At 36.4% G+C, this 25,242-nt stretch overlaps 1 protein-coding gene across 7 annotated transcripts in view; it reads right to left on the bottom strand.

The window, feature by feature from the left end:
* The window catches only part of fgfr3 (fibroblast growth factor receptor 3), a 109,284-nt gene that overhangs the window by 47,894 nt on the left and 36,148 nt on the right, over positions 1 to 25,242 (bottom strand). For all 7 annotated transcript variants that reach the window (XM_051928393.1, XM_028801618.2, XM_028801622.2 and 4 more), the window contains exons 3-4: positions 18,169 to 18,429; positions 10,667 to 10,726 (exon numbers count right to left, since the gene is read on the bottom strand). In XM_051928393.1, coding sequence (XP_051784353.1) covers positions 10,667 to 10,726; positions 18,169 to 18,429 — 321 coding nt within the window. The remainder of the gene's footprint in view (positions 1 to 10,666; positions 10,727 to 18,168; positions 18,430 to 25,242) is intronic.

The following is a 25,242-nucleotide window of genomic DNA, read 5'->3' as shown; positions in this document are numbered from 1 at the left end:
ACTAAACAGACTTTCTGCATTCCTACTTACTGTTACCTCACACAGTCCAATCATATCTTTTTTCTAAATTTTAGAAGCAAAAATTCTAATACATGAGAGTTTGCTGACTTTAATATAAAACATCTATGTTCCTACCGTCAGCTATGGTCATTAACTATGGGTAGTGACCGAAAGAACGAGATCGCGAATACAACCGGCTGAAATGAGTTTCCTCCGCAGGGTGTCTGGGCTTTCCCTTAAAGATAGGGTGAGAAGCTCAGTCATCCGGGAGGGGCTCAGAGTAGAGCCGCTGCTCCTCCGCATCGAGAGGAGTCAGATAAGGTGGCTCGGGCATCTGATCAGGATGCCTCCTGGACGCCTCCCTGGTGAGGTGTTCCGGGCACGTCTAACCGGGAAGAGGCCCGGGGAAGACCCAGGACACACTGGAGGGACTATGTCTCTCGGCTGGCCTGGGAATGCCTTGGGATTCTCCTGGAAGAGCTAGAAGAAGTGGCCGGGGAGAGGGAAGTCTGGGCATCTCTGCTCAAGCTGCTGCCCCTGCGACCCGACCTCGGATAAGCGGAAGAGGATGGATGGATGGATGGATGAATATAAAACATATCATACTGATCACATCCGAAACTGCTATTAAGGTTTTGTGCTGACGATGATAGTTGCCTAAAATGCACTACCCCCAGGAGCCTGATTTCTAGTTACTTATATCCTTTCTTAAAAGTGGCTGCAATTTTTGTGAACTTTATATCACAGTATAGATACTGTATCTTTGTTTAAGTGAAAATAGAAAAAAGAGCCCTAATCCACTCTTCACTTCCAAAACCCTTTTATTTGCTTTCGTTAAATTAAAAGGCACAATTAGATATCCTGTTGCAAATCAGTGAGAACCATAGACCATATTTTGAGTTAATGGCAGGGGGTGAAACATAAAATTATGTAGGCAGCGCCCTGAATTTCACTAGCATCTATCTATGTGCCAGCAAGTTTCACACAGTTTAAGTTAAGGCACATCTAACATACCACGAAGCTAATAACAAGCACTTTCACTAAAGTTATCCAAAATAGGCAGTTTTTTTTATTAGTGTCATAAGCCTGCTTTATGACTTCTGCACCTCATCAAAAACACAAACTAAAGCCATTTCTGGATTTAAATGCTTTTCCATGCTGAAGGGTCATATAGATGCAGAGCTTCATGTTCTTTATGTCTCCTGAAGAACATTTCAATTAAAGTATGAAAAAGAGTGTATTAGCACATGTTGAATCATCATATTGATTCTTATCAATGCATATAGAGTAAAATTAACATTACCCAGTTATCAAGCCATCCCCCTATTAGGATTTAGTAAGAAATGCCAATATGACAACAACCCTTGGCCACGCTCACATTCACATTTCTTCTCCTCAGACCTAAATGGAGAGCTAATCTTCACTTTTAGCTTTTTATGAGGATCTGGGCTGGCAGCTGCTATGAAGTGGCCATGTTTTCTCTCAGGAAGAAGAGTTGCCTAGCTTAACAATTGCAGACTTGTCATGTGATGTCTTTCTCATTCGGCATGAGGGTCGTAGCCAGATAATTAATTCCTCCTTTTCACAGCTCCGAGTCCCGCTGTACAAAGCCGGCTAAAAGGAGGCCTGCAACAGGTCATTGTGACAAAAGCTGTTCTGAATGGACTTAGCATCTCCTCTAATGTGCTTCCAGTAGCCAGACCAAAAACAGAGTTTATATGCCTATGAAAAACTTTATTTTCAACTTGAAATACCTGCTAGATATGTTTGCTATTATACTATAGTATTTTGTTCTTTTATGAAAGGAATCTTAATTTTAAAATGACAGTAAGAAAAACAGCAAAACTTACAGGCATGTTAAATCAAATTGTGAAGAAGTAAACAGTTTTATTATATTTTTTAGTCAACTGGAAAACTCTTGGCACTTTGTCAGGAGTTTGTAATATGTAAACATTTGAAAAGCAGGAATTATGCTAACCCTGACAACAAGTGTAATACTATTGTCTATTTTTGAAACTTGCGTATCCAGTGAAGAGTTTCAGGGAGTTAATGCATATTATTGTAGAATAAGGCCAAAGTAGGAACCAATACAATGTATTGCTCGCTCTCATCAGGTCAATCAGGAGTCACCAATCAGCTAAATATCTGAAAAACTCAACTAAATCTGGAAGAAAAGCATGACAAATTCACACAGAAAGCAGATCAGTCAAGAAATGAACAGGGGTTCAAGTGCAATGAAATGGCAATATTACCTACTGTTTCACCACTCCTCCTTACTATTTATTTATTTAACATATGGCTGCATTTCCCTATTTGATAATATCTGCTGATAGAAAATATTTGTTAGATGTCAGCTGCACCCCCTCCCTATGTCAGTGCTTAAATCACCATCTCCTTCTGTCTCCCCAGCTCTCTCACCAGAGGACTTTGCTACATTCTTTGAGGATAAGGTTGCTACTATCTGTAGTTCCTTCCCTCAGACTGACATGTTGCCCACCCACTCTCAACCGACCTGTGCAACCCAGCTTCATCACTTCACTCCACTTTCTCACAAGGAAGTGTCTCAGATCCTGACGGCCAGCAACCCCACAACATGTTCACTCAACCCAATCCCCTCAGGTACGTTTCAGCTCATCTCTCAGGATCTTCTCCCACACATCACACACATAGTTAATGGCTCCCTAACGACTGGCCATGTTCCCACTGCCTTTAAGTCTGCTGTTGTCACACCAATTCTTAAGAAACCTACTCTGGACTGCTCAGATATTAACCACTACAGACCAGTATCCCTGCTCTCTTTTCTTTCTAAAGTACTGGAACGAGTAGTTTATAACCAACTTAATGTGTTTTTATCTAATAACGCCCTTTTTGACCCTCATCAGTCTGGATTCAAAGCAGCTCATTCTACCGAGACTGCACTTCTTGCTGTCTCTGAAACACTTCACACAGCCAGATCTACCAACCTGTCCTCAGTCCTCATACTTCTGGACCTATCTGCAGCCTTTGACATAGTCAACCATCAGATACTTCTGGAAACTCTCTCTAGTCTTGGGATCTCAGGCACTGTCTGGCAATGGTTTGCTTCTTACCTTGCTGACCGGACATTCCAGGTTGCCTGGCAAGGCTCCCAGTCAGCTCCACGAAGACTGACCACTGGTGTTCCTCAGGGCTCTGTCCTAGGACCCCTTCTCTTCTCCTTGTATACAGGTTCTCTTGGGAAGGTAATAGCTGGACATGGATTCTCTTACCACTGCTATGCGGATGACACTCAACTCATTCTCTCCTTTCCACCAGATGACCAGCAGGTCTCAACCCGCATCTCAAACTGCCTTGCTGATATCTCCTCTTGGATGACTTCCCACCACCTCAAGTTGAATCCCAGCAAGACTGAACTCTTGTATATCAAAGGCAACTTATCTCCGAATCTTGACCTTGCAATCTCTCGACAACTCGGTTATCGTCCCCTCAAAAACGGCAAGAAGTCTTGGTGTCACTCTAGATGAAGAATTGTCTTTTTCTCCACACATCAGCAACCTCTCCAGGTCCTGCAGATGTCTTCTTTACAACATCAGGAGAATCCGCCCCTTTCTCACTACAGAGGCTACTCAGCTTCTCGTCCAGACCTTGGTCATCTCTAAGCTGGACTACTGCAACTCTCTGATGTCTGGACTTTCACTAAAGGCAACACGACCACTTCAATTGATCCAGAATGCAGCTGCAAGACTCATTTTTAATATTCCCAAATTCTCACACACTACACCTCTGCTGCGGAACCTGCACTGGCTCCCTGTGGCTGCCCGCATCAGGTTCAAAACCCTAACCCTTGCCTTTAAGGCCAAAACTGGAACTGCACCACCTTACATATCAACACTGGTTAAGCAGCGTGTCACTTCTCACTCTTTCAGAACATCAAGCACTGCTCGTCTCGAACCACCCTTACTTAAAAGAAGAGGACGACATGCATCAAGACTCTTTGCAGTGTTGGCTCCTCAGTGGTGGAACGAACTTCCTCTTGCTGTACAAACAGCGGAGACCCTCACTGTCTTCAAACGTCGTCTGAAGACACACTTCTTTCAACAGCACTTGGACTAAAGTCCCCATACTTTTTTTTCTACCCTTTTTCTAAAAAAAAAAAAAAAAAAAAAAAAAATTTTGTACTAACAACTTAGTATTTTCTTCTAGCATGGTTTTGTGTACAACTTGGTCAGCGGTAACTTGTTTAATGACAGTAGATTTAATCCTAGCCTTAAAGACTGAAGAACAGTCGTAGACTACTAAGCACTGTTGTAAGTCGCTCTGGATAAGAGCGTCTGCTAAATGATGTAAATGTAAATGTAATGATAAGAAAGCAGAAAATGTTATGCAGTATCATCTGGGGTGGCACTGTGGTTAGCGCTGCTTTGAATTATGGCCTGACCACTGCCTGGTGACAGTCTACATTTCTCCTTGTATCAACTTGGAATTTTTTTTGAGTACACTTTTTCTCCTTGTGACGTGCCATAGATGTGCATGTGACTTTGATCAGCTCTTTTAAATTGGTCCTGAATCAGAGAGTGCATTGGGATAGATAGATAGATAGATAGATAGATAGATAGATAGATAGATAGATAGATAGATAGATAGATAGATAGATAGATAGATAGATAGATAGATAGATAGATAGATAGATAGATAGATAGATAGATAGATAGATAGATAGATAGATAGATAGATAGATAGATAATTTTATTAATCCCAAGGGGAAATTCACATACTCCAGCAGCATCCTATGGTTGGTTGGTTTTGCATTATACCCAATGCTGCTAGAACAGGTTTTTGCCCCTGCGGTTTTGAAATGGAATGGTAGGTAAGAACACACATGGATGTATGAATGGATACATACATAGGTGTTAATAATAATAATTAATCCATTTCATCCTTATGTTTCTGACAGAGTGCAAACTTTGCCACCTTTCTCACCATGAAAATTATCAGCATTTCTCAAATATGAAGTTGATGACTGGAATATTTCCAACTAAAGAAATATGGGTTGATGTAAAGTGTCCACTGGGACCAGCCAATTAATTGTTCTTTTAGTGGGTTATGTTTATAGTAAGAAGGGTGGAGATCCTAGTACTCCAGTGTGATACCAACCTTACTGGATGCTATACAAAAGAAGGCTAGACACATTTACTTATTTAATTCTTGAACCCCTCTACTAACAGATTACTTATGTATCATGTTTCTCTTTTTAAGGGAGTTCAAACATGTTTTGCAAACCAACAAAATAAATTTCATTTCACAATTGCTCTCACTCCAAATTAACTGAAGTAAGCATAATGGCCAAAATGAAAACAAGGAAATATTTTCAGAAAAAGAGCTCTTTCAAATAAAACCTGATTATTAATTTACACTAAAAAATTATTATCATTTAATCTACAGAGCTTTTAAATAAAGGAGTACAACAATAAAACAAATGATTCTTTTCACTGCATTGGATACATTCTTCATCATTGACTCAGCTGTAAACACTCAGTTTGGAAGGTTTATGTTTAAAAGGAAGGTGCCATGAAAATTGATACTGTCTATTTCCATCTATGGAATTGCTTTATAAATTACTTAATCTATCAAGACATCCATTTAATAAGTCTGATCGGCAGGGAACTGGAGCTCATTCCAGCAGCACTAATCACAAGGCAGGAACCAGTCAGTATGGGACACCAGAGCACTTCAAAGAGAAAATTATTAGAAGTGGGCTTCTTTGTCTAAATATTTTATAATTCTATTTCTGACTATTCAAAAAACCATTTGACATTATTACGAACTACTTTACCAGACAATTAAAAACATCAGACAATGGATCAAATTACACCAGGTTAAGTACTAATAAAAAAAAACCAAAAAAAAAACAGGACAGTTGGTGAAACATAAACTTTATAACTCAAACAAAAGCCAAGCAAAATGACACCTTTTATTTAGCCAATAAAAGGTGTCATTTTGCTTGGCTTTTCTCTACATTCATAATGGCTAACACGGTACAACACCCTAGTACTAACTCAAACAACAAATTCAAATTCTGGAAGTAACCTGGAAATTATCTGGTTCCATTTTTTTTTATTATGTTCCAGCTTTGTTGATTGGCAGCCCTAAATTGCCTAATTCCTGACTTGGGCACGATCCTGCCAGGATAAACTTTGGGTTCCTGTGAACCTAAAACTAGCGCTCAGTAAATGAATGGTTGAATTATAAAAATAGGCACTTTCACTTATTGATGTAAGCTAACTTAAGGAACAGTACTTATACAAAACAAATCATTGTCTTAAAAAATTGTTTCCTTATTTTTTGCAATTCAGAAAATTTAAATCATAGTTTATTCACACACTGAAAGAGAGGATGGCCATGATGATCTGTGTTACCATAGTTATTTTTCTACTGTGTTGCATTCAATTTATTTTCCATTCCTATGTTACCTAATTTAGGGCTTATTCATGGAATTTCTTTAAAACAGCTTAATTGAAACCATGTTCTCAAGGATAGAATAGTTTAGAGGAAAATTAATAAAACCTTCTCCAAATTAAACCTGCTGGTTTACGGACTATGGAAGTTGTTTAACTGCAGTGTGGCGCCTTATGTATGCCTCATTTTTTGGAGCTTTACTGTAATACTAACTGCATTGGTATACAGAGACTCTCCTATAATGGAATCAAAAATGGATGATGTAAGACGTCCTTAAGGTGGCTTGGCAGTAGTGAAGTTTCACTTCACAGATTCTGTGAGGTGGGTTCAATTCACGTGCCTGGACATTTGCACAATTTCCATATGCCTGTGCAGGTATTCCTCCTTGAATATGCCCAAACAATTCCACAAATTTCTCTGTGAGTATGTATGTAAGCAGGCCCTGCGATAGTCTAGTGTCCAATCAAGGGCTGTTTCCCATCTTGCCCCCTAAGCAGCTTTTCTGCTGCACTGAACTAGAATAAATGGGGGTTTATGATGTTAACTTTTATTAAAATGGCCTGAGTGTATTTTGTACTTTTTTATTCAGTTTTTGATTTATCATCTCAAGTCTGAATTTCACTGAAGGGGTATGTAATACTGAGTGCTTGTTACAAAATGCTGGATTCCATATTATTGTCAAATTACTTTTAATGCTATAGTAGAGAGCAGAGGCATAGCCATGGGATGTGTTGGGGTAAACAATATTTCAGTAATTGCATTGCTTATTGGAATTTTCTCTGACCCTATGGGTGTCTGAACAGTATCTTTGTGAGTTTCTTGCAAAAACTGAATTTTGAAGTGGCCTGGGAAAAACTCACATTTCACAAAACACCTATCCATCCATCCATGCCAATAAAAAAACACTTATTTTTTCTGTGTGGCCTGGAGTCATGCAAAACAAAAACACAATTTATTTCAATAGTGTAGTTTAACCACCTCCATTTATCAAAACGCTATGGTTGAAAACATTGCTCAGCTCCATGTTTTAGCAGGTAATCTTAGTTAATATTCCTCCCAATCTTGGTCAAAGGGAGCTACAGCACTTAGCAAAGGATCCAGGCACAGATGTTGCTAGCTAGCTAGCTGGCATATGTTCACTTCCTCTTCTCTTGCTGGTGAGTATAAGATGCCTGCTATTAGGCCTGGCATCAACAGGAGTGATGCTCCTGTTAGATACATTGTCAGCTATTCATGGAATTTTCCGAATATGATGGATTTTTAAAGAAATCCATTATGTACTTTCTTGCTGTCATGTTGTGGGTTAACTGGTAATTACACAAAGTAGATATGCTAGTATTATACATAGGTTGGTATTCAGTTTTTCTGCCATTTGCCCTTAGTACCCCTAATTCTAATAGCAATGGTTAGCTGGTCAACACAATTTGGTTCTTTAATGATTTAATATCTGTCATATTCATAAAAGATACCATAAACATAATCTAGCACACTGAAGTCCAATTAATGTAAACTATTGTTGGAGAAAAAGCATTTGTGAATAGATCAAATTTAAAACAAATTATTGTGAACAGGCACCTAATGGGTGAGAGTGTTAACTTTGTGTCACATTGAGCCAATCACTTAACCAGCAAGTTTCTTGATTGCAAAAATGTACAAGTAAAAACTGTAATGCAACCAGATCTTCTAAGTCACTTTAGGCAAACACATCAGCCAAATAAATAAAAACAATTTTGTATATTCTTAAGGTAATATTTAAGTTAAATCACCCAATTATAAAATGGGTTAAAACAAAATACATGTAGAAAGAACAAAAGTAAAGCAACACCTTTTATGACCTTTAGGTGAACTGTGATCCCAATTCCCCACAACCAGCAGCAATTTAAGTTAATTTAAATAATTGCAGAACTGATAGTGTCTCAGTCCTGTTTGCTGGTATTTGCATCTAATAAATGGTCTGGTATATATCAGCAGGCGACAAAGAAAAATGGGCAGCTTTGCAGATCTTTACTGGGAATACTGTAATTAGCAGGACTGGTATTCTGCTTGGAAATGAAGCTTAACCATGGACGTTTTAAAGCAAACCAAATCAAATGTAATTGTGTAATTTGCCTGGATGATGCCTGTGAACACACAGCCAGATTTAATTAGAGATTACATCGGCTGTTTAAAGGAACACAACTCATCCCGTTGGGACATAACGTAAATAGCCAATTCAGAGAAAAAAATGCATTTTGTTTTGCCTCTTTGTCAGAATAAACATAGCTTATGCACTGCAAAATCACAGTAGACTGCAGATTAAAACCAATGTGCTACAACAACAGAAGTTTAACTATAGAATTGATGTGGGGAAATCATGTAAACCTGCATTTGAGATAAAAACAAAAAGTTAAAAACACATAAGACTATATGTGTGTGAACTAATCACCATTCTATGACATTCCTCTGTCCAGAGACAGTATAATGACAAGAAGAAAAATGAAAGCTTAAATGGTGCATATTAATTTTCTTTGAAATCATTTGATTAAAGTATAGTATATTACATAGAAAATAAATGTATGACAAAACTTTAATTACAATTTCACTGAATTCCTGCAATCCAGCACCATTCCCACACTAAATACATGTAACATATATAACCCAGAGTTTAGCTTTTTACTGAATTGATAGGGACAGATAAATAACACATATTTACTGACGCTATTAACTACTTACAAAATCTGGGATACTCCTATACTTTTCTCACACTTAATAAAGACTGTCACATGTACCATAACCTGCTTATAGAAGGGACTTGTTTCTGAAAACTAATTAGGAGTGGATTAGGAGACATTAAACACAAAAGTTTTAAGTATTTACTAATCCTGTCTTTAAAATGCTCGTGCCCTGTGACTTACACAAAATGATCATCACAAGAAACACTGTTATTTAGGATTAAAGACAAAAAAACAGCCTTGGTTTTTAGGCTAATTTATATGTGGAAAACTAAATAATTTCATAATGAAATACATACTGTACCTAAAGTTGAAACATTGCACTAAAAGTGCACTAACTTTGAAAAATGTATGAAGGAACAAAAGTCTTTTCCATTAAAAAAACTCTTTTCCTTGTGAATAACATGAAGGTCTGCAAGGGCTCTATTATATCAAGGAACAACAATGAAAAATATAATCTGGAACTTAAGTATGCCAAAACAACCATGATGCCATAATGCAACCAAATAAATTAAACTATGAAACAGTCAAACTTGAATTAAGCTGTCAAAGCAAAAGTGAAATACTAACTGGAGGTAGCAAGACTGTGCTGTCCCAACCATGAGAGATCCAAATGTAACAACCTAAACAGAAGGCTTTAAAAATGTATAGAATTATGTATAAATCATTACTTTTTTAACACTTTAATTTGTTTACTAGATTAATTTGCAACATAAAATTATGTTCTATTATAAAACACAACAGCGGGCTAGTTAAAAGTTATGAACAGAATCGGTGACAAAGGGCAGCCCTGGCGGAATCCAATTCTCACTGGAAACGGGTTTGACTTACTGCCGGCAATGCGGACCAAGCTCTGACACCGGTTGCACAGGGACCAAACAGCCCTTATCAGGGGGTCCGGTACCCCATACTCCTGGAGCACCCCCAACAGGATTCCCCGAGGGACATGGTCGAACGCTTTTTCCAAGTCCACAAAACACATGTAGACTGGTTGGGCAAACTCCCATGCACCCTCCAGGACCCTGCTAAGGGTGTAGAGCTGGTCCACTGTTCTGCGACCAGGACGAAAACCACACTGTTCCTCCTGAATCCGAGGTTCGACTCTCTGACGGACCCTCCTCTCCAGGACCCCTGAATAGACTTTTCCAGGGAGGCTGAGGAGTGTGATCCTTGCTAGTTATTTTTACATATTTTATTTAAATATGCAGTTTCATGTGTCAAATTAATACAGTATATATACCATAATTATGAAGAAATATCTAAGCTTGAAAGATAACAGCATAATTCTAAGTGTTACTTATAATTTGACAAATAAAGAAACTGCAAAGAATTTTAAAATGTGTTCCACAAAAAAAAAAATCTCTTTTTATGAAATGAAAATACTACTAGAAAACATATTCAGAAAACACTTCAAAAGTTTTTTGGAAAGTATGGTCTGTACAATGTTCAGCCAGAATTTAATAAAGTTACCCAACACTGCAGACTATTACTAAGGTAACTGTTTTCACTAAAATTATTACCTGCATCTTCTGATTCTTCATCATCATCATCATCCTCATCATCACCTGAAGATAATGAATCTAATTGGTGAAAAGGAAAAAATAAAACAATTAATTATTATGTACTTTAATCTCCTAGTAGTTATCTGACATCCTATCCAGACCCTGCATATCTGAGATTCATATCAGAATAAGCAGGTTAATTAAAGTCTTTTTTTTTTTAATTTTATGAAGGTCTGCACTAAATACGAGACATTCGATATGTATTGTGGAGACTGCATGTTTTACAGGTTCTTTATAATATTATTAATATAAGGTCTCCAGGTTTGAAATTCTTTACAGTGAAATGAGCAAAAAAATAAAACAAATAACATTCAGAAAATGATTGAACATTAAATGAAAGCTAAGCTTGATTTAACATTTCAAACTTTTGTGTTTTTTCTATACAGAAATGTGGCATAGCACACATTTGCTCAAATAAATCATCACTGTTGGCATTTATTCTCACTTAAAGGCCTGGACCTGAACACTCATTAAACATTTTATTAATCACAATATAACTTACAAATCTAAGGAGGTGGTCCTGAAATCAAAACACTTTCTTGCTCCTGCCTTTCTTTTAAATCAATAACATATTCACTTATCTCTCATAATGTACTATTTAAAATGACATTCAGTTTAATTTGTGTTGCATTTAAGTTGGGGGGAGGTTTCGTTGCACCTTTCAGCACCCAAGAATAACACCCAAAAAGCCAAAAGTAGATAAAATTATTTCCTTTAATAACTGATAAATTAATAAATGAATGCAAGTAGAGGATAAACACTGGAAAAAAGCAAAGCACAAATACACAGAAATCAAAAGTCTTGCCAAATTAAATAGGTCTCAAATTTCTATCTGTCTAGTGGGAATGCCTCAACCATTTGCTTATATATTAATTATGTCAATGCCAATTTATTTATAGAGCACATTTAAAACCACATCAGTAATGCTGTAGCCAAAGTGCTTTACAATATATTATACAATAAACATAAATTAAATAAATAGAGTAAAATACAATAAAACACAATACAAACCAGCAGTAAATTGAAAACAAGCAAATGACTATGAGGAAATAGCCATCAGTATCACTGAAAGTCAAGCAAAGCTAGAGAATAGAAATAATCTTCAATTTAGTTTTAAACAGTTCAATTGAGGGTGACTCCTTGTGGGTAAAGAATTACTCAGATGAGGTCCACCAGCTGAAAAAGTCTCATCCCCCTTAGTTTTGCACTTATTAAGAGGGATAACAAGAGGCAACTGACCAGCAGATCCAAGCTCTCTGGATGGCTGGTGTATAACACACAATTTACATAAATAAGTGAGAGCATACCCATGTACTCATTTAAAAACCAGTGGCAAAATTTAAAAATCAATTCTGAAACCAACAGGAAGCCAGTGTACAGAGGCTAAAATTGGAGATACAGAATCAAACTTTCTTGCCCTGGCCAAAAAACAGGCAGTAGCAATCCCAACCAACTGCAACCTGCATATCAGGGATTTCCTGATCCCAGAATACAATGTACTGCAGAAATCAAGCAGAGAAAATGATAAAAGTATGAGTAACTTTCTCAGGTTCCCTAGAAAAAAAAAAATTACTGAAGCCCCTCTCTGTCTCCATACACTTCCCTCTTTCTCACCTTGACTTCTTGCTACTGTGAGATGAACTGTGATCTCAACTCACCTCCTTACTGCTGACATATAGATCCCCATTACCATGCAACAGCTTTAAAACCTTATAGTTGTCAAGCCAAGCCCTGAAATCACTTCCAAGAATACTGTACATTTCCTATATGGACAACAGGCTAAAATTCTAATACAACTTATGTGACACTCCAGTTGTCCTCATTGTTCTTTCCCTTAAAGGGATGGCCCATAATGGATAGGCATAAGAAAACTGGTCTGCTGTCAGTATACACTGGACCCAATCTTGAATTGCCAAGCAGATTCTAATTTGTAACAATATTCTGTCACCTGTGGGTCAGGAGGTCCTGCAGGGTCTTCCCTGCCCCATCTAGTTTCATTCTCTCTTCAAAGAAAGGAGCATATATTCCTGTGATTTGTTGGGTTTCTCGCTCTCTGTCTCCCTATGGAAACATTTCATTTTCTTACTCTGGCAGCATATGTTTCTCAGGTGATCCACCTCATATTCATAACTTAAAAATTGCTTATAGCAGTAGTCGGTGCTTTCTCACACTTAGCATACACAGGGCATCTTAATTTCTCATTCTCTCTCTTTTTCTTTCCTGGAAATAGTGTATTCTGTACTATCTTGTTGGTGATCTTACCAGCTGTTCACCACTTTACATTCAAATAATTTTTAATTGTCCTTCACTGTTCTGGTTATTATATAACATACAGAAAAACTGACTAAGAAAGGACAATACTGGGAGATTCATGCTATCCACAAAAGAGAGCGCTCAACACTCTGGCTTGAAAAACAACATTTACTCCAAATAAATTCATATGTAAACGAATGATAGAAGGAACCTTACTGAGATCTTAATGTGATTTGAATGGGAAAAGTTCTTAAAGGCTCAATAAATCCTTTCAAGGGAAAAGAGTTACATAGAGTGAGAATCTTAATCATGGTAATTGCACATATCCAAACCCTAATTATTATGTTTTTAATAAGAGGACAATGCCCCAAAACAACTTGAGGCATTCATATCAATAATGGCCTTTATTAGGAGATTATTGCTAACTATTTTAAGTCTCAATAGATCTTTTCTTACAGTAAATTAATTGCTTATTTGCCCTAGAGTCAATAATCACACAAGTACAGTAACAAAACCTTTAAAATAACAGGTATTGCACTAGCAGTTTAAATTATCCAACCTTGAAATGCCTGCTGTAATTTCCCAGTGAGCTTAAATGGAGCCAGATGTGAGTCACAGCTTCTTTGTAGGAGTCTGGGTGGCTTAGCCACTTAACTTTTTTGAGTGAAAAAAATGCAACTGTGGCAGACTTCAGCTCTGTAAAAAAATTTGGTACACCCCTCCATTCGTCCATTTTCTCAGCCTACTTTTCCATTAAGCTGTACAAACATATATATACATTCACACAAGCAATTGTGAAAACTATACCACCCAACCTCTTTTGCCCAGATTTAAACCCACCACCTGTATTAAAATATCATAAAAATATATTGGTAAAGCCTAAAACAGTGGATGCTAATATAATTGTATATTTAAACATTATGACTGGACCTACTGTGAGGGCTGCTAGACAACTTTGATCTATGCCAGCAAAGGCTGCTTTATTTTGGCACAAATCCCAATCCATGAACTGAAGCAAAGTTTCTGATTCCTGACCACCCCATCTGTTTTTAATAATGATGCATTTCAAGCTAATTGTGTTGTAATTGGTTGTCACTAATGGGCTCAGCTGGCGCCTTCAATGCTGTTTAGAACATGTGGGATAAAATGCACACTAAATCTTCAATCATTTCTCTCGGGTAAGCCCAAGTTATTCTGCATATTCTGGGTGCTGGAAAAGTTCATAGTAATCATTGCTTACTGTCACCATATATGTATATCACTTAATGTCTCCACACTTAAGGAAGCATGCAGCTTGTCTCTGCTAAGGAAACTGAGTGATAGTATCATGAATGTGTCCCATTTCCCCTCAGTCCTGCCTGCCAATGACTAAACAGCTTTTGAGGGTTTAAAAGGGGGGCACACACACTCTCTGTACAAAGGGCTTCTTGTTCAGGGTGACGGCACTAATGTTGATATAAATTCTATATTAAACACTTACTGGGAGGTTGGAGGAATGGAACTTTACTGGATGCCCAAGTTACAAGAAGGGCGCTTTTGTATGGGGAGAATTTTTCAAATTAAGTTGAAAGACAAGATTGACTTTTAAAACAAAATAGACCATAAAAGTATTCATGGGGAAAAAGAATAAAACTGACAAATTGATGTCTAGACAAGTACAGAACATTGCTTTATTTGGGAAACCTCCAAAATGAAGGATCAGAAATCTTCTCTAAAAAAATTATTATTTTTTATCAAGCTTTGACTTTAGAATAAGATTTGCAATTCACAAAAAATGGGTGTTAAAGATCATCAAGGTTGAGGCCTACCTTTAAAATCTTCAATTTTCCATAATGTGAATGTAGCATAATACACAGAATTCTAATGTGTTGAAAAAAGAGCATCAATTGAAAAAAATCCACAGCAAGTTTATATAACCAAAGGCGGGAGAGTCACAAGATTTTTAGTCTCTTCTATGAAACTTGAAAACCAAAGAAATGAAAGGCACTGATGTGTGGCTAGACAAACAAATTCTTCTCTCAGAAGTGCATAGTTGAGTGAAGAACTGAAAGGAGCACAGTTCTGAAAGGAGGAGGCTCCACAGCTGTGACAGAATCATTTGAAACTGTCAATAATACAGAGGTATTATTAAGAAGGGAGAAAAGGATCAGATCAAAAACAATGCAAAATTTTAAACTAATTTTCGCATAGAATTAGTTGGAGTTGCTGACTTATAGTCTTTGACCTCACATATTGAATTTATAATTTAACATATTTTATAGGATGCTGCTGATTTTATCAGGTGATAAATTTTCCTTAATAAATTCTGACACAAAAAATGAAGTGATCATTAAATAAGACTAAATTCTTGTTATCAGACAATTTGGGAGGAGAACTGACCTGATTTTGTATAATTAATCTGAAAAACGTCGCTATGATCTAAAGAAGAATTTTGGCAAATTTCACAAAACTATCATTATACTATAAAATGATTTTTTCTTAATTTACAATTTGCATGGCGCTCACTGGACATACTTTCCTTTGCAAACAAAAAGTTTACCACTTTTGTATTATGTCATAACAGATTCACAGTATACATTGTGCTTAGTAGCAGGAAAAGCAATATATGCAAGGTTGAGATTTCCAAAGTGTAAAAATATATTTAACTTCTAAAAGTTGTGTTATCAGAAATATGAAATATATTAGAAACAGACTAATAACATACTTGATCATAAATCATCTATCCAATTTCTATATTTGCTTTTTAATTTCAAGGAGCTGTACTCTGTACTGGCAGCATCACATACAAAGCAACAACACTGAGCATGATGCCAGTCAACTGTAGGTCACACTCATGCACACTCCTACATCTATAATGGACCAAGTCTCCAATTAACATACCTTTCATGTTTGGAATGTTGGATAAAAAACATTTCATCATTCATTCTTGGGAAGATTGTAGATTGACAGAAACCATCCCAGCAGCATTAGAAAATTTGCAGGGTGTCTGGCTGTCACAAGACATACACATATACACAACCACATTGGCCAATATAATTAAGAAACTCCTTAAAGCATACAATCTCAACAAAGGTCAAGCTCATTTTTGAATTCAGTATTCTAGAACAGTGAAACAGAAGTGCTAATCATTTCATCACCATTCCATCCATATTCCTTTTAATCATTAAAATTGTCCGTTATTCTGGTGTATGTATTGTTTTAGACAGATTATACTGTATACTTTTCATTTACAGTACATATGTCCTCATTATCACATTCTGCCCATCTTGCTGTTCTCATGAATGCACTGCTACACACATGCAATGACTAGGCCAGGATTCGAGTTCAGTTACCTAGAAAGGAAAAGCACTAACCACTTTTTTTTTTAACTGGAATGACAACACAGCCTTGAAAATTGTTTATAATAATAATAATAATAAATACATTTATATGTCACATTTAACACACTAGATGAAACTCAACATGTTTCTAAACAACATACAATGTACTTTAAAAATATAAATAAATATAAAAACTGATACTAGTACGATAGGCTCAATAAGAACAATAAAATCTGTGAATTTCCATTATCACTCTAATTCCCTCTGGAAAGCAATAAACAATGTAAATAAAAAATCACTGCTCCTGTAATTTGCTTTTCTACCTCTTCCTATCTTCCACTCTCTTCCGATAAGACAGTGACTGAAGTCACCAAATTTAACATGATGTCTTCATGTCAGAGACCTTCTTTCAGGTTTAGATGGCTCTAAAATCTTTCAAGGAAATTCGCTACATAATAATACAAAAATTAAACATTAACAGTGAGCATATCTCTAGCAGGTGGCTAACAGACATCCGACACTTCTTATCCAAAAAGCCATATAATCCATGCAAGCAAGTGTTCTGTTTGCAAACACTGAGATAGTTTCCTGATCAGATATTGGTAGTATCTAATATCAGACTGCATTTCTATGTGATATATCTCCAAGGTATGGCTCTAGGGCATTTGCAGTCTTCACTGATGTAACAAATAAGATATTTGGCTGACATGCCACTTTGTCTTAATGGACTGCCGGTAATTGTATCAAGCGCTGCAACAAACAGCCCTGATTAAGCCAATTCATAAGGGGCTTTCAATTATGTTACAATTTCACATGAAGACATGAGAAGCAGATGGTTACTTGTTATTATATGGCAAAAAAGGTATACAAATAAAATAGACAAAATGAATGAATGAATAAACAAAAAATTCTTCACAAAACCACTTTCATTTTCGGGCATTTTAAAGGCTGCTCAATTAAGTTTAAGTAACATAACATATAATGTAGTGCTTTTTAAATTATTGTAAAATGACATGGTGGTTCATTAGATAATATGCTTTTATGTGGAGTGTGGATGCTTTCTTTGTGATCTGATTTCATGTCATAGTCTAAAGGTGTGGTTCTGATGGTATCTTTAAATTTCTCAAGACCATTACCTTTAACCGCTATTCAAGAGGTTTTGAAAGATTACAAATGGATAAATTGATAGGCATATTGAAGTAAATGCAACAAATGTTTGGGTTCAGAATTATAATGCACATTGTATTATATTATTCCTATATCAGTCTAATAAGAAACATGGATGAACATGAAACAATAATTATGCAGAAACTTGAACTCACAGCGTAGTTTTAAAAACGTTAAAGTACATTACTTTTTTGTTGAGTGGCAAGGTGGTTCAGTGATTAGTGCTATGATTTGAATCTTTGGTAGAGTGGTTGCCATACCACATTCCACAGAGCTTAGTGTTAGGTTAATCGGTGTTGTTATAAGTGACAGTTACTGTGCCCTGAAACTTGGTTCTGTACGTATTAGTGCTGCTGGAGGAAACTGCAGCTACCTATGATCCTAATATTGGACTACATGTGTTCAGATGATATGTGCATGGATAGAAATTGTTTGTTTTATAACCATATATGAAATGCAATATGCCTAAGAAGGCATTTGTAAAAAAACTACCCATTATTTCTGCATGGCATTTACCATCTTTAATTAAGCTATCACCATGAATTCAGGTTGTAGCATGAAGTAGAAAACCACCTGCAAACGCTTTGTGAATACTCATGAAAACCTTACAGAAGACATAACAGGTATATTGTTTTGCAAATGTAAAAAAAAACTAGTATTCCAAATAAAAAAGCAAACACAAACATTATCTCCCTCTGGATAGTAATTGAGAAGTCTAACCTGCCACTTTGACTGTGAAATTCTTCAAGATCTCATTGCTCAGAGTCAGTCTGCAGCTGTATAGACCAGAGTCTTCAAAGGAGACGTTGATAATTTTTAGATGCCTCTGTCCTATTTGTGTTCTGTTGCTTGGTATTACACCAACACCATCCTTGTACCAGACAACAGGTAGAAGAGAACCCTGCGAGCTGCAGGACAGATCAAGATTGTCACCACTTCCTAGGTCTATCTTCTCGATTGCTGCATCGCTTGAAGGAGAATCTGAAACAAAGACAAAATAAAGAAAACCAAAAGTAAGATTTTAAATTACAGCATTTAGAAGGATAAGAAAAGCATCACATTCTTTCACTATAAAAGAATATGATTGTTTAATATATTAGAAATTTGTCATTGTCCTCCATTCATAGCAATTCAATTACATTCGCTTATCTGATCAATTTGTTTCTAAATCAATCCATTTTTTCCAAAGAACAAAAAGATTTGTGAAGAATGTTAATCCATAAAGTAAAATTAGCCGCTGGTGATATAAAGTATTTTACTGCTTTTTCTGTGACTCTTGTTTAACTTGTCTCACTGGTAGCTTAACCCAAAAGAGCAATCTAGTTTTATGCGGCTGCTCCACATCATGCAACCTGATCTGTAGCTTTGCACCTCATATAAAAGATTGCGAAAGAAGGGTGTTGTTCAGACTTAAGAAGGAAATGAAAATGCACCATGAACTTGATAAAGAGTCTCTTGCATAGTAAGATGCAAGGTATTTAAATAGCTATCCACTTTAAAATTATACTTTATTTTTCCCTAGTTCATTCTTGTATAAACTAACTTTCAGTTAAAATGTGAGACCCTGTGTTCTAAAAACTAAGGAACCTCTTACTTTTATTAACAGTCCAACAGCTAGCCGCTACAGGATTGAATGCAAAGGACATGTAGGACTACACCCTACAACACCTCTAAGTCTTATTGCACACAAAATACTCCTTATTTCATACAGTATATTACTCATTGACACATGGACAACTAGCACAAACACTCTGACAGTATTAAAAATTAATTCAATTCAGTATATCCTTAATCATTTGACAGATTTGACTAATAGTAAAGTGCACACAATGCAGATAAATACATTATGACAAACTGGTTTGCAGTCTGGGCCTGCACACATACTGCATTGAACTTTGTAGAAATTTACAGATATACATTATCAGAGTATAGAAATGTTTCAGGAAATCAACCTTCATGTTTTTTAATTACCTTCCTGGTGAAAGCTATGTCAGACCAGTTTACCATTTATAATGAATCACAGATAAAATTTCAGCTTAAGCAAGAACACAGAAAGTTTGACCAACAAGAAAAGACTTCAGTCCACCAAACTTTTTAGGTTAGCTAATGGCTAAGCTATCTTAATATCTTAAGAGAATTTTTTGAAGATTTCAAGGTTTCCACTTCATTCATGTGACTTGGAAGTTTGTTCTAGGTTCTTTCCATCTTAAAAGCATTTATCCTTAATTTCTACCAGTGTCCTGTAGCAACTCATTCATTAGTTAACCTTAAGAAATTTTCTGGTAGATAGACTTCATAGGTGTCTCCTTACTGCCCCGTTTGCCTTTACTCACGCTGCACTTAATATGTTCTGGGCCCAGGCGTGCTTTCTTCATGACCATGCGACTTCATGTAAAGCCAAAACAGATCTAAACACGGTGTTACAGCATACATGTCAAAATGATTTTACTTATTTTATGGTTGTTTTGGAGTCGTGTAGGACAAGATAACGCTCTACCCTCTTACAGATTTATTGAGTGTGCAGCACAGCGTTTTCCTGTTAATCATGTTGCATGTACGAGAAGATTTTTATGGTGACAAATGATGTCAAGGAAGCAATTTGCAGCTTTTCTTGTAAACTACAATTCATGTTCATGTGTAAGGTGAGAATAAAAAGCTGTTTTTTACTCAAAAGATATTGAATGAAATGAAAAGTGGCACTATCTGACTTGTCACATCATTGACATAATGTCTGATTTCTGTGCTCGGGCACGTTTAGCGATCACATTGTTCCTGAACGCTACTGAACCGTGCTTGGGCCCACTTCTTCCAAGCAGGCCAAGGCACGGTACAAATTGCCAGTGTGAGTACACCCTTAGAATTCTGAAGATCTTAATTAGTTTCCCATGCAGTTTGAAGATATTTAATTATCCACTCCATGCAGAACAAGCTACATTTAAAAAGAATGAGTAATTTTTACTCTCTATTTATGAGTGATGATGTAGCCTTGCGTTAAGGAGAGGATTTACTGTACTTGCAATAAGCATGATTCAGACTTGCTTCACAATGAAGTGTAGTGTGCCTTCATATGAATGTGAGTGCATTCAGATTACTTTGATTTTAAAATACTTTGGCTACCACAATCTGTGTTGCAACAATAAAATATAATACCAAAATAAAATGGATGGTGGCTTCAAGTACTAAATAACAAGATCTGCTTGCTATAAATCTTTTAAGGTTTAGAGGAATAAGCACTGATAAAGGGAGACTTTTCCACAGGAAGGCACTGATGAGGGGAAAAACCTTTCAAAAATGTTTTCCTAGCAATGTAAAACACTGACTCGAAAAGTGGCACAAAACCTATTAAATGGGCATGTCTTAATATTTAGCTTTGCTGTATTAAAGAACACATTTACTGTCAAAGTTGGTTTCTAAACAGCTGAGTATTGTGAAGGAGAGAGACGACACACTTGTCATTAGTCATTTCTGACAGTTTTGCCCTAGCGTAAGCAGAGAAAGGAAGGCAATTCATCATAAGTGTTCTTTGAACTAATGTATCCCATTCAAAACAGGTTATTTAGGTTGATGTGCTCTACATCAGAGATTTGTAACTTTGGTGACATCATGGGACACTAGAATGTGGTTGGAGGTGCCAGAAAAACAACTTCATGATGTGCAGAAAGATATTTGAAATATTAGGTTGTATCAATAAGGGATTTCAATTTATTTGAGGGGCTGAAGAGGAACACTTTATTCACTTGGCATGTGAAGTAAGTAATATAGGCAGACAAAAGGATATTTAGAATTACAAAGAGCTTCAGCAGTGCTTTCATATTGTCAGGCTCAATTTTAAAACAGCTGGTCTTAATCTAGGCAGTACGAATAACTGTAAAATTTACAAAATAGACTCATGATTGATGTGTGTCAGTTATTTTATAAACTGTTTCTTAGTAAGCATATTTTGTACTTGCATAATGATAGAACTGCTACCTCTTCCAGGGATGGCTTGTTTCTACTTTTTGTCTCTTGCTGCTGCTGCAGATCCCCATGATCTTTATACACAATGGGAAATTAGATGGATGAATGGGTGAATGGATATTATTATGGAGTGATTGATGACTTTGATCATACTGTTATCATAGAGGAATTGAAAAGGTAGACCTTTGTTGTTCTTTACCACTACACATTTTCCTAGCACCATTATTGGACACAAGGTAGGGACCAACCTTTGATGAGAGGCTAACCCACTACTAGGCACACCGATTTACACACATTCAGTCAGATGTGCCCAATTTTGTGCCACTAATTAACAATCCTAGGGATGTTCTAGCAGGAAACCTAACACTACTACAGGAACAATTGACAATCTCCATACAGACAAACACTGGGCCAAGAATCTAACATTATTATCTTGTGTTGATGGGCACCAAGGTCATCAGAATTAGAAGCCAGACAAAAATAAGAATGATTTAATGTGTCTGTATAATTAAGGCTGATTAGTTTTGCTCTTACACTACAATAGTGCTGTGGTAGGCTGGCGCCCTGCCCGGGGTTTGTTCCTGCTTTGCGCCCTGTGCTGGCTGGGATTGGCTCCAGCAGTCCCCATGACCCTGTGTTAGGATATAGCGGGTTGGCTAATGACTGACTGACTGACTACAATAGTGAGATGGCTGTTATAATCTACAGCAAAACAATGTTACATCCCAAACAAAAGAGACACATGTATCAAGTAGTATGTAACATTACATGCCCAGTGTCAATTTTTTTGGCCAAAGCCATGCTAAACTTATTTGATTGAATAGCTCTCTGTCACTGAAGTGGCTGGCACAGTGATTGGTGCTGTATAATAAAAGTTCCAGGAAACTAAATCCTGTAGGATGTTTTTCCAGGGTAAATGCCTTCTTCCCATATCCCAGAGTTGTGTGTTTTAGGTTAAATTGCAACTCTAAATAACGAGTAAATGTGGGTATGTGTACAATTTATTTCCCTCTAAGGTTTGATCCTACCTATCATTTTGTGTTATCAGGAGATGAACTGGCCTCCTGCATTAGTTTTTTTCAGTTCTAAAGGTAAAATCTCCTGCCACAGATAACTTTCCAAAATAAACAAACAGGCCTGAAGCATTTTGTCACGTATTGAACAAATTACGTCTAAGCTCAAATAAATGGCTTTTATTTCTTAACAAAAAAGTAGTATCTGGCAAGGATCATGGGGTTCAGAAATACAAGTTGGTTCAGTGTGTTTAAGGCAGCAAGTCATGGAAAGAAAAACATATTTACTAAGCTCTGTAAACCATAAACACATAAAAGCTGAATTTGCCAATCTGGGCAGAAAAAAAAGTAAAGAATATAAATCACTGTAATAAGTAGCCAGCTCATATTTTGTTATGATATACAGTACCCAAAGAATTTCTTTCATTATTTTTATGTGGGCGGTTATTAAGGAAGACAAAGTGAATTTATAATTTTATTTATCTACTGTATAACATTTTTTTCATGGAATAAAAACATTTAAACAAAATAATGTATTTCAAGAGTAGACATGTACAATGCAAAAATAACAAAAATCACAAAATTAATTCACCAGTACTTATTACTCACAGCATATCAGGAACAACAGAGATAAGCATATTGCGTGTGAGTGACAAAAGAGCTGGATATATCATGAACTAAAATGCTGGGTCCAATCTTCTACGCTGCTAGCTTCTGTATATCTCACCATTTAAACCAGGGTTCTCGCTGTGGCTGCAGGTTTTCAATCTAATCCTTTTCTTAATTAGTGATCTGTTTTTGCTGCTTATTAATGTCATTTGAATTAATTGTAATTGACTTGCTCTTGAAGACTCAGACCCCTTAATTGTTTCTTTTTCTTTAATTAGCTACCAAACAATAGTGAGACACAAAATGAGCCAAAACATGACCAGCAGACTGTCTCCATCATACAGTGTCTGAAAATAAAGAAAGATGAAGGTCTTGAGAATGTTGATCTGCTCAGGTCCACAAAACATTTTAACAGTGCTCTTAGAAAAGAGAAAATCAACAATTTCTGAAATGTACGCTATTGCACAATGAGAGCAGAAACAAGCCATGGAACTAAAGAATCGGTTTAATTAACAACAAGAATCAGCGCCTGATTAAGCAACTGCTTGGAATGAAATTGGTTGGTATTTGTGGCCCTGACTTAGTTGGTCTTCTGTTTGCTCACTCATTTCTCACTTCATTCTGTTTGAGACCCATTTAAGGAAAGAAATAAAGCAATTCAGAGGAATGATGAAGAAATTCAGGGAAACAGATCTTAAAAAACAAGTCAATTAAAATGAATTCAAAAGGGGTTAATTAGCAGCAAAAACACGAATTAAGAAAAGGGTTAGAATGAAAACCTGCAGTTGAGTTTGAGAACCCTTATTTAAACTATGTATGCTGTATATACTGCGGTGGGTTGGCACCCTGCCCAGGATTGTTTCCTGCCTTGTGCCCTGTGTTGGCTGGGATTGGCTCCAGCAGACCCCCGTGACCCTGTGTTCGGATTCAGCGGGTTGGATGATGGATGGATGGATGGATGGATGCTGTATATATAAGAAAGTACAGTAGCTTATCACATGCAACTTAAAATTTTTTAAATTGAAACACACTATATAAAGTTGACAAGAATACCCAAAAAGCTAATTCAGTTGTGGTGTCCTCACTCTGTCAATCTTCTTAAGTCCAATGAGGCTCATAACGGTTAAGTCTCTCCTCAAACCTGATATTTTTCTCTCATGCAATTTTTGCTATTCCGGCAAACAGGAATTTCACTTTCCTACTATATTCCTAGGCTGTTCAGATTAATTCACAGCTATAAATTGGCATAGTGTGTGTGTGTGTGTGAGAGAGAGACAGAGTTAGTTCCTGCCTTGTGCTTAGTGCTGCCAGGATATTCTCTATATCTCAGGATATTCCCAAAACCACTATTTTCATTAAGTAAGTTTAATAAATGGTTAAATATTATGATAAATAGTATAATATTTGCAAATTTGCTGAATCTCCTTATGGAATTTGTGGGGTAGACACAGCCTATCCAAGCAGTTTTGGGATAATTGTAAAGGACTCAGCCCTGCACAAGACATCACTTATACACACTCCAAGCTATTGCAGGACAGATTTTAATTGTCACTTAAAGGAACACACACATCTTCAGGGATGTTGGATCAAAATTAAAGTGCCTATAGAAAAAAAAAAAACTACAGACATTGGGAGAATATCCAAATTCTATATTTCTATCATCTTCATCAATCAAATTCCATTGTCATGGCTGAAAGAATATGTATATTATATCACACACATTCTCAAATACATACTATATACTGTAACATTCTCAAATCCACAATAAGGAGTTGAAGTGGGCCAGAGCCTACTGTATCTTAGTAGCACAAGGTGCAATCATCAGGCAGGTATATAATATAATATAATATAATATAATATAATATAATATAATATAATATAATATAATATAATATAATATAATATAACAGCACATAGATGCAGAGCTTGGTACTCCTAACTGCTTCAAGAAATTGGCTTAGTACATTGGATTGATCATTGTCTCTGCACTTACTCAAAAATTGTGCATGATAGGTTGACAGTGACTGTAATATAGCTATTTATGATTGAGTGTGGGATTGTGCTCTGTAATGTACAGATGTTCCATCCCAGGTTGATTCTTATCTGATAACCAATGCAACTAGTGAGATCTCTTCTCTCTGTCACTCTGAATTATAAATGAATGAGTTTCAAAAACTGAATGATGGAGTTTCAGTGCCGGATTAACCAATAGGCA

Source organism: Erpetoichthys calabaricus, chromosome 5 (genome assembly GCF_900747795.2).
Source record: "Erpetoichthys calabaricus chromosome 5, fErpCal1.3, whole genome shotgun sequence".
In the NCBI taxonomy this organism is placed as follows: domain Eukaryota; kingdom Metazoa; phylum Chordata; class Cladistia; order Polypteriformes; family Polypteridae; genus Erpetoichthys; species Erpetoichthys calabaricus.
The sequence above is the reverse complement of the archived record's forward strand: the minus strand, read 5'-3'. Positions and strand labels throughout refer to the sequence as shown.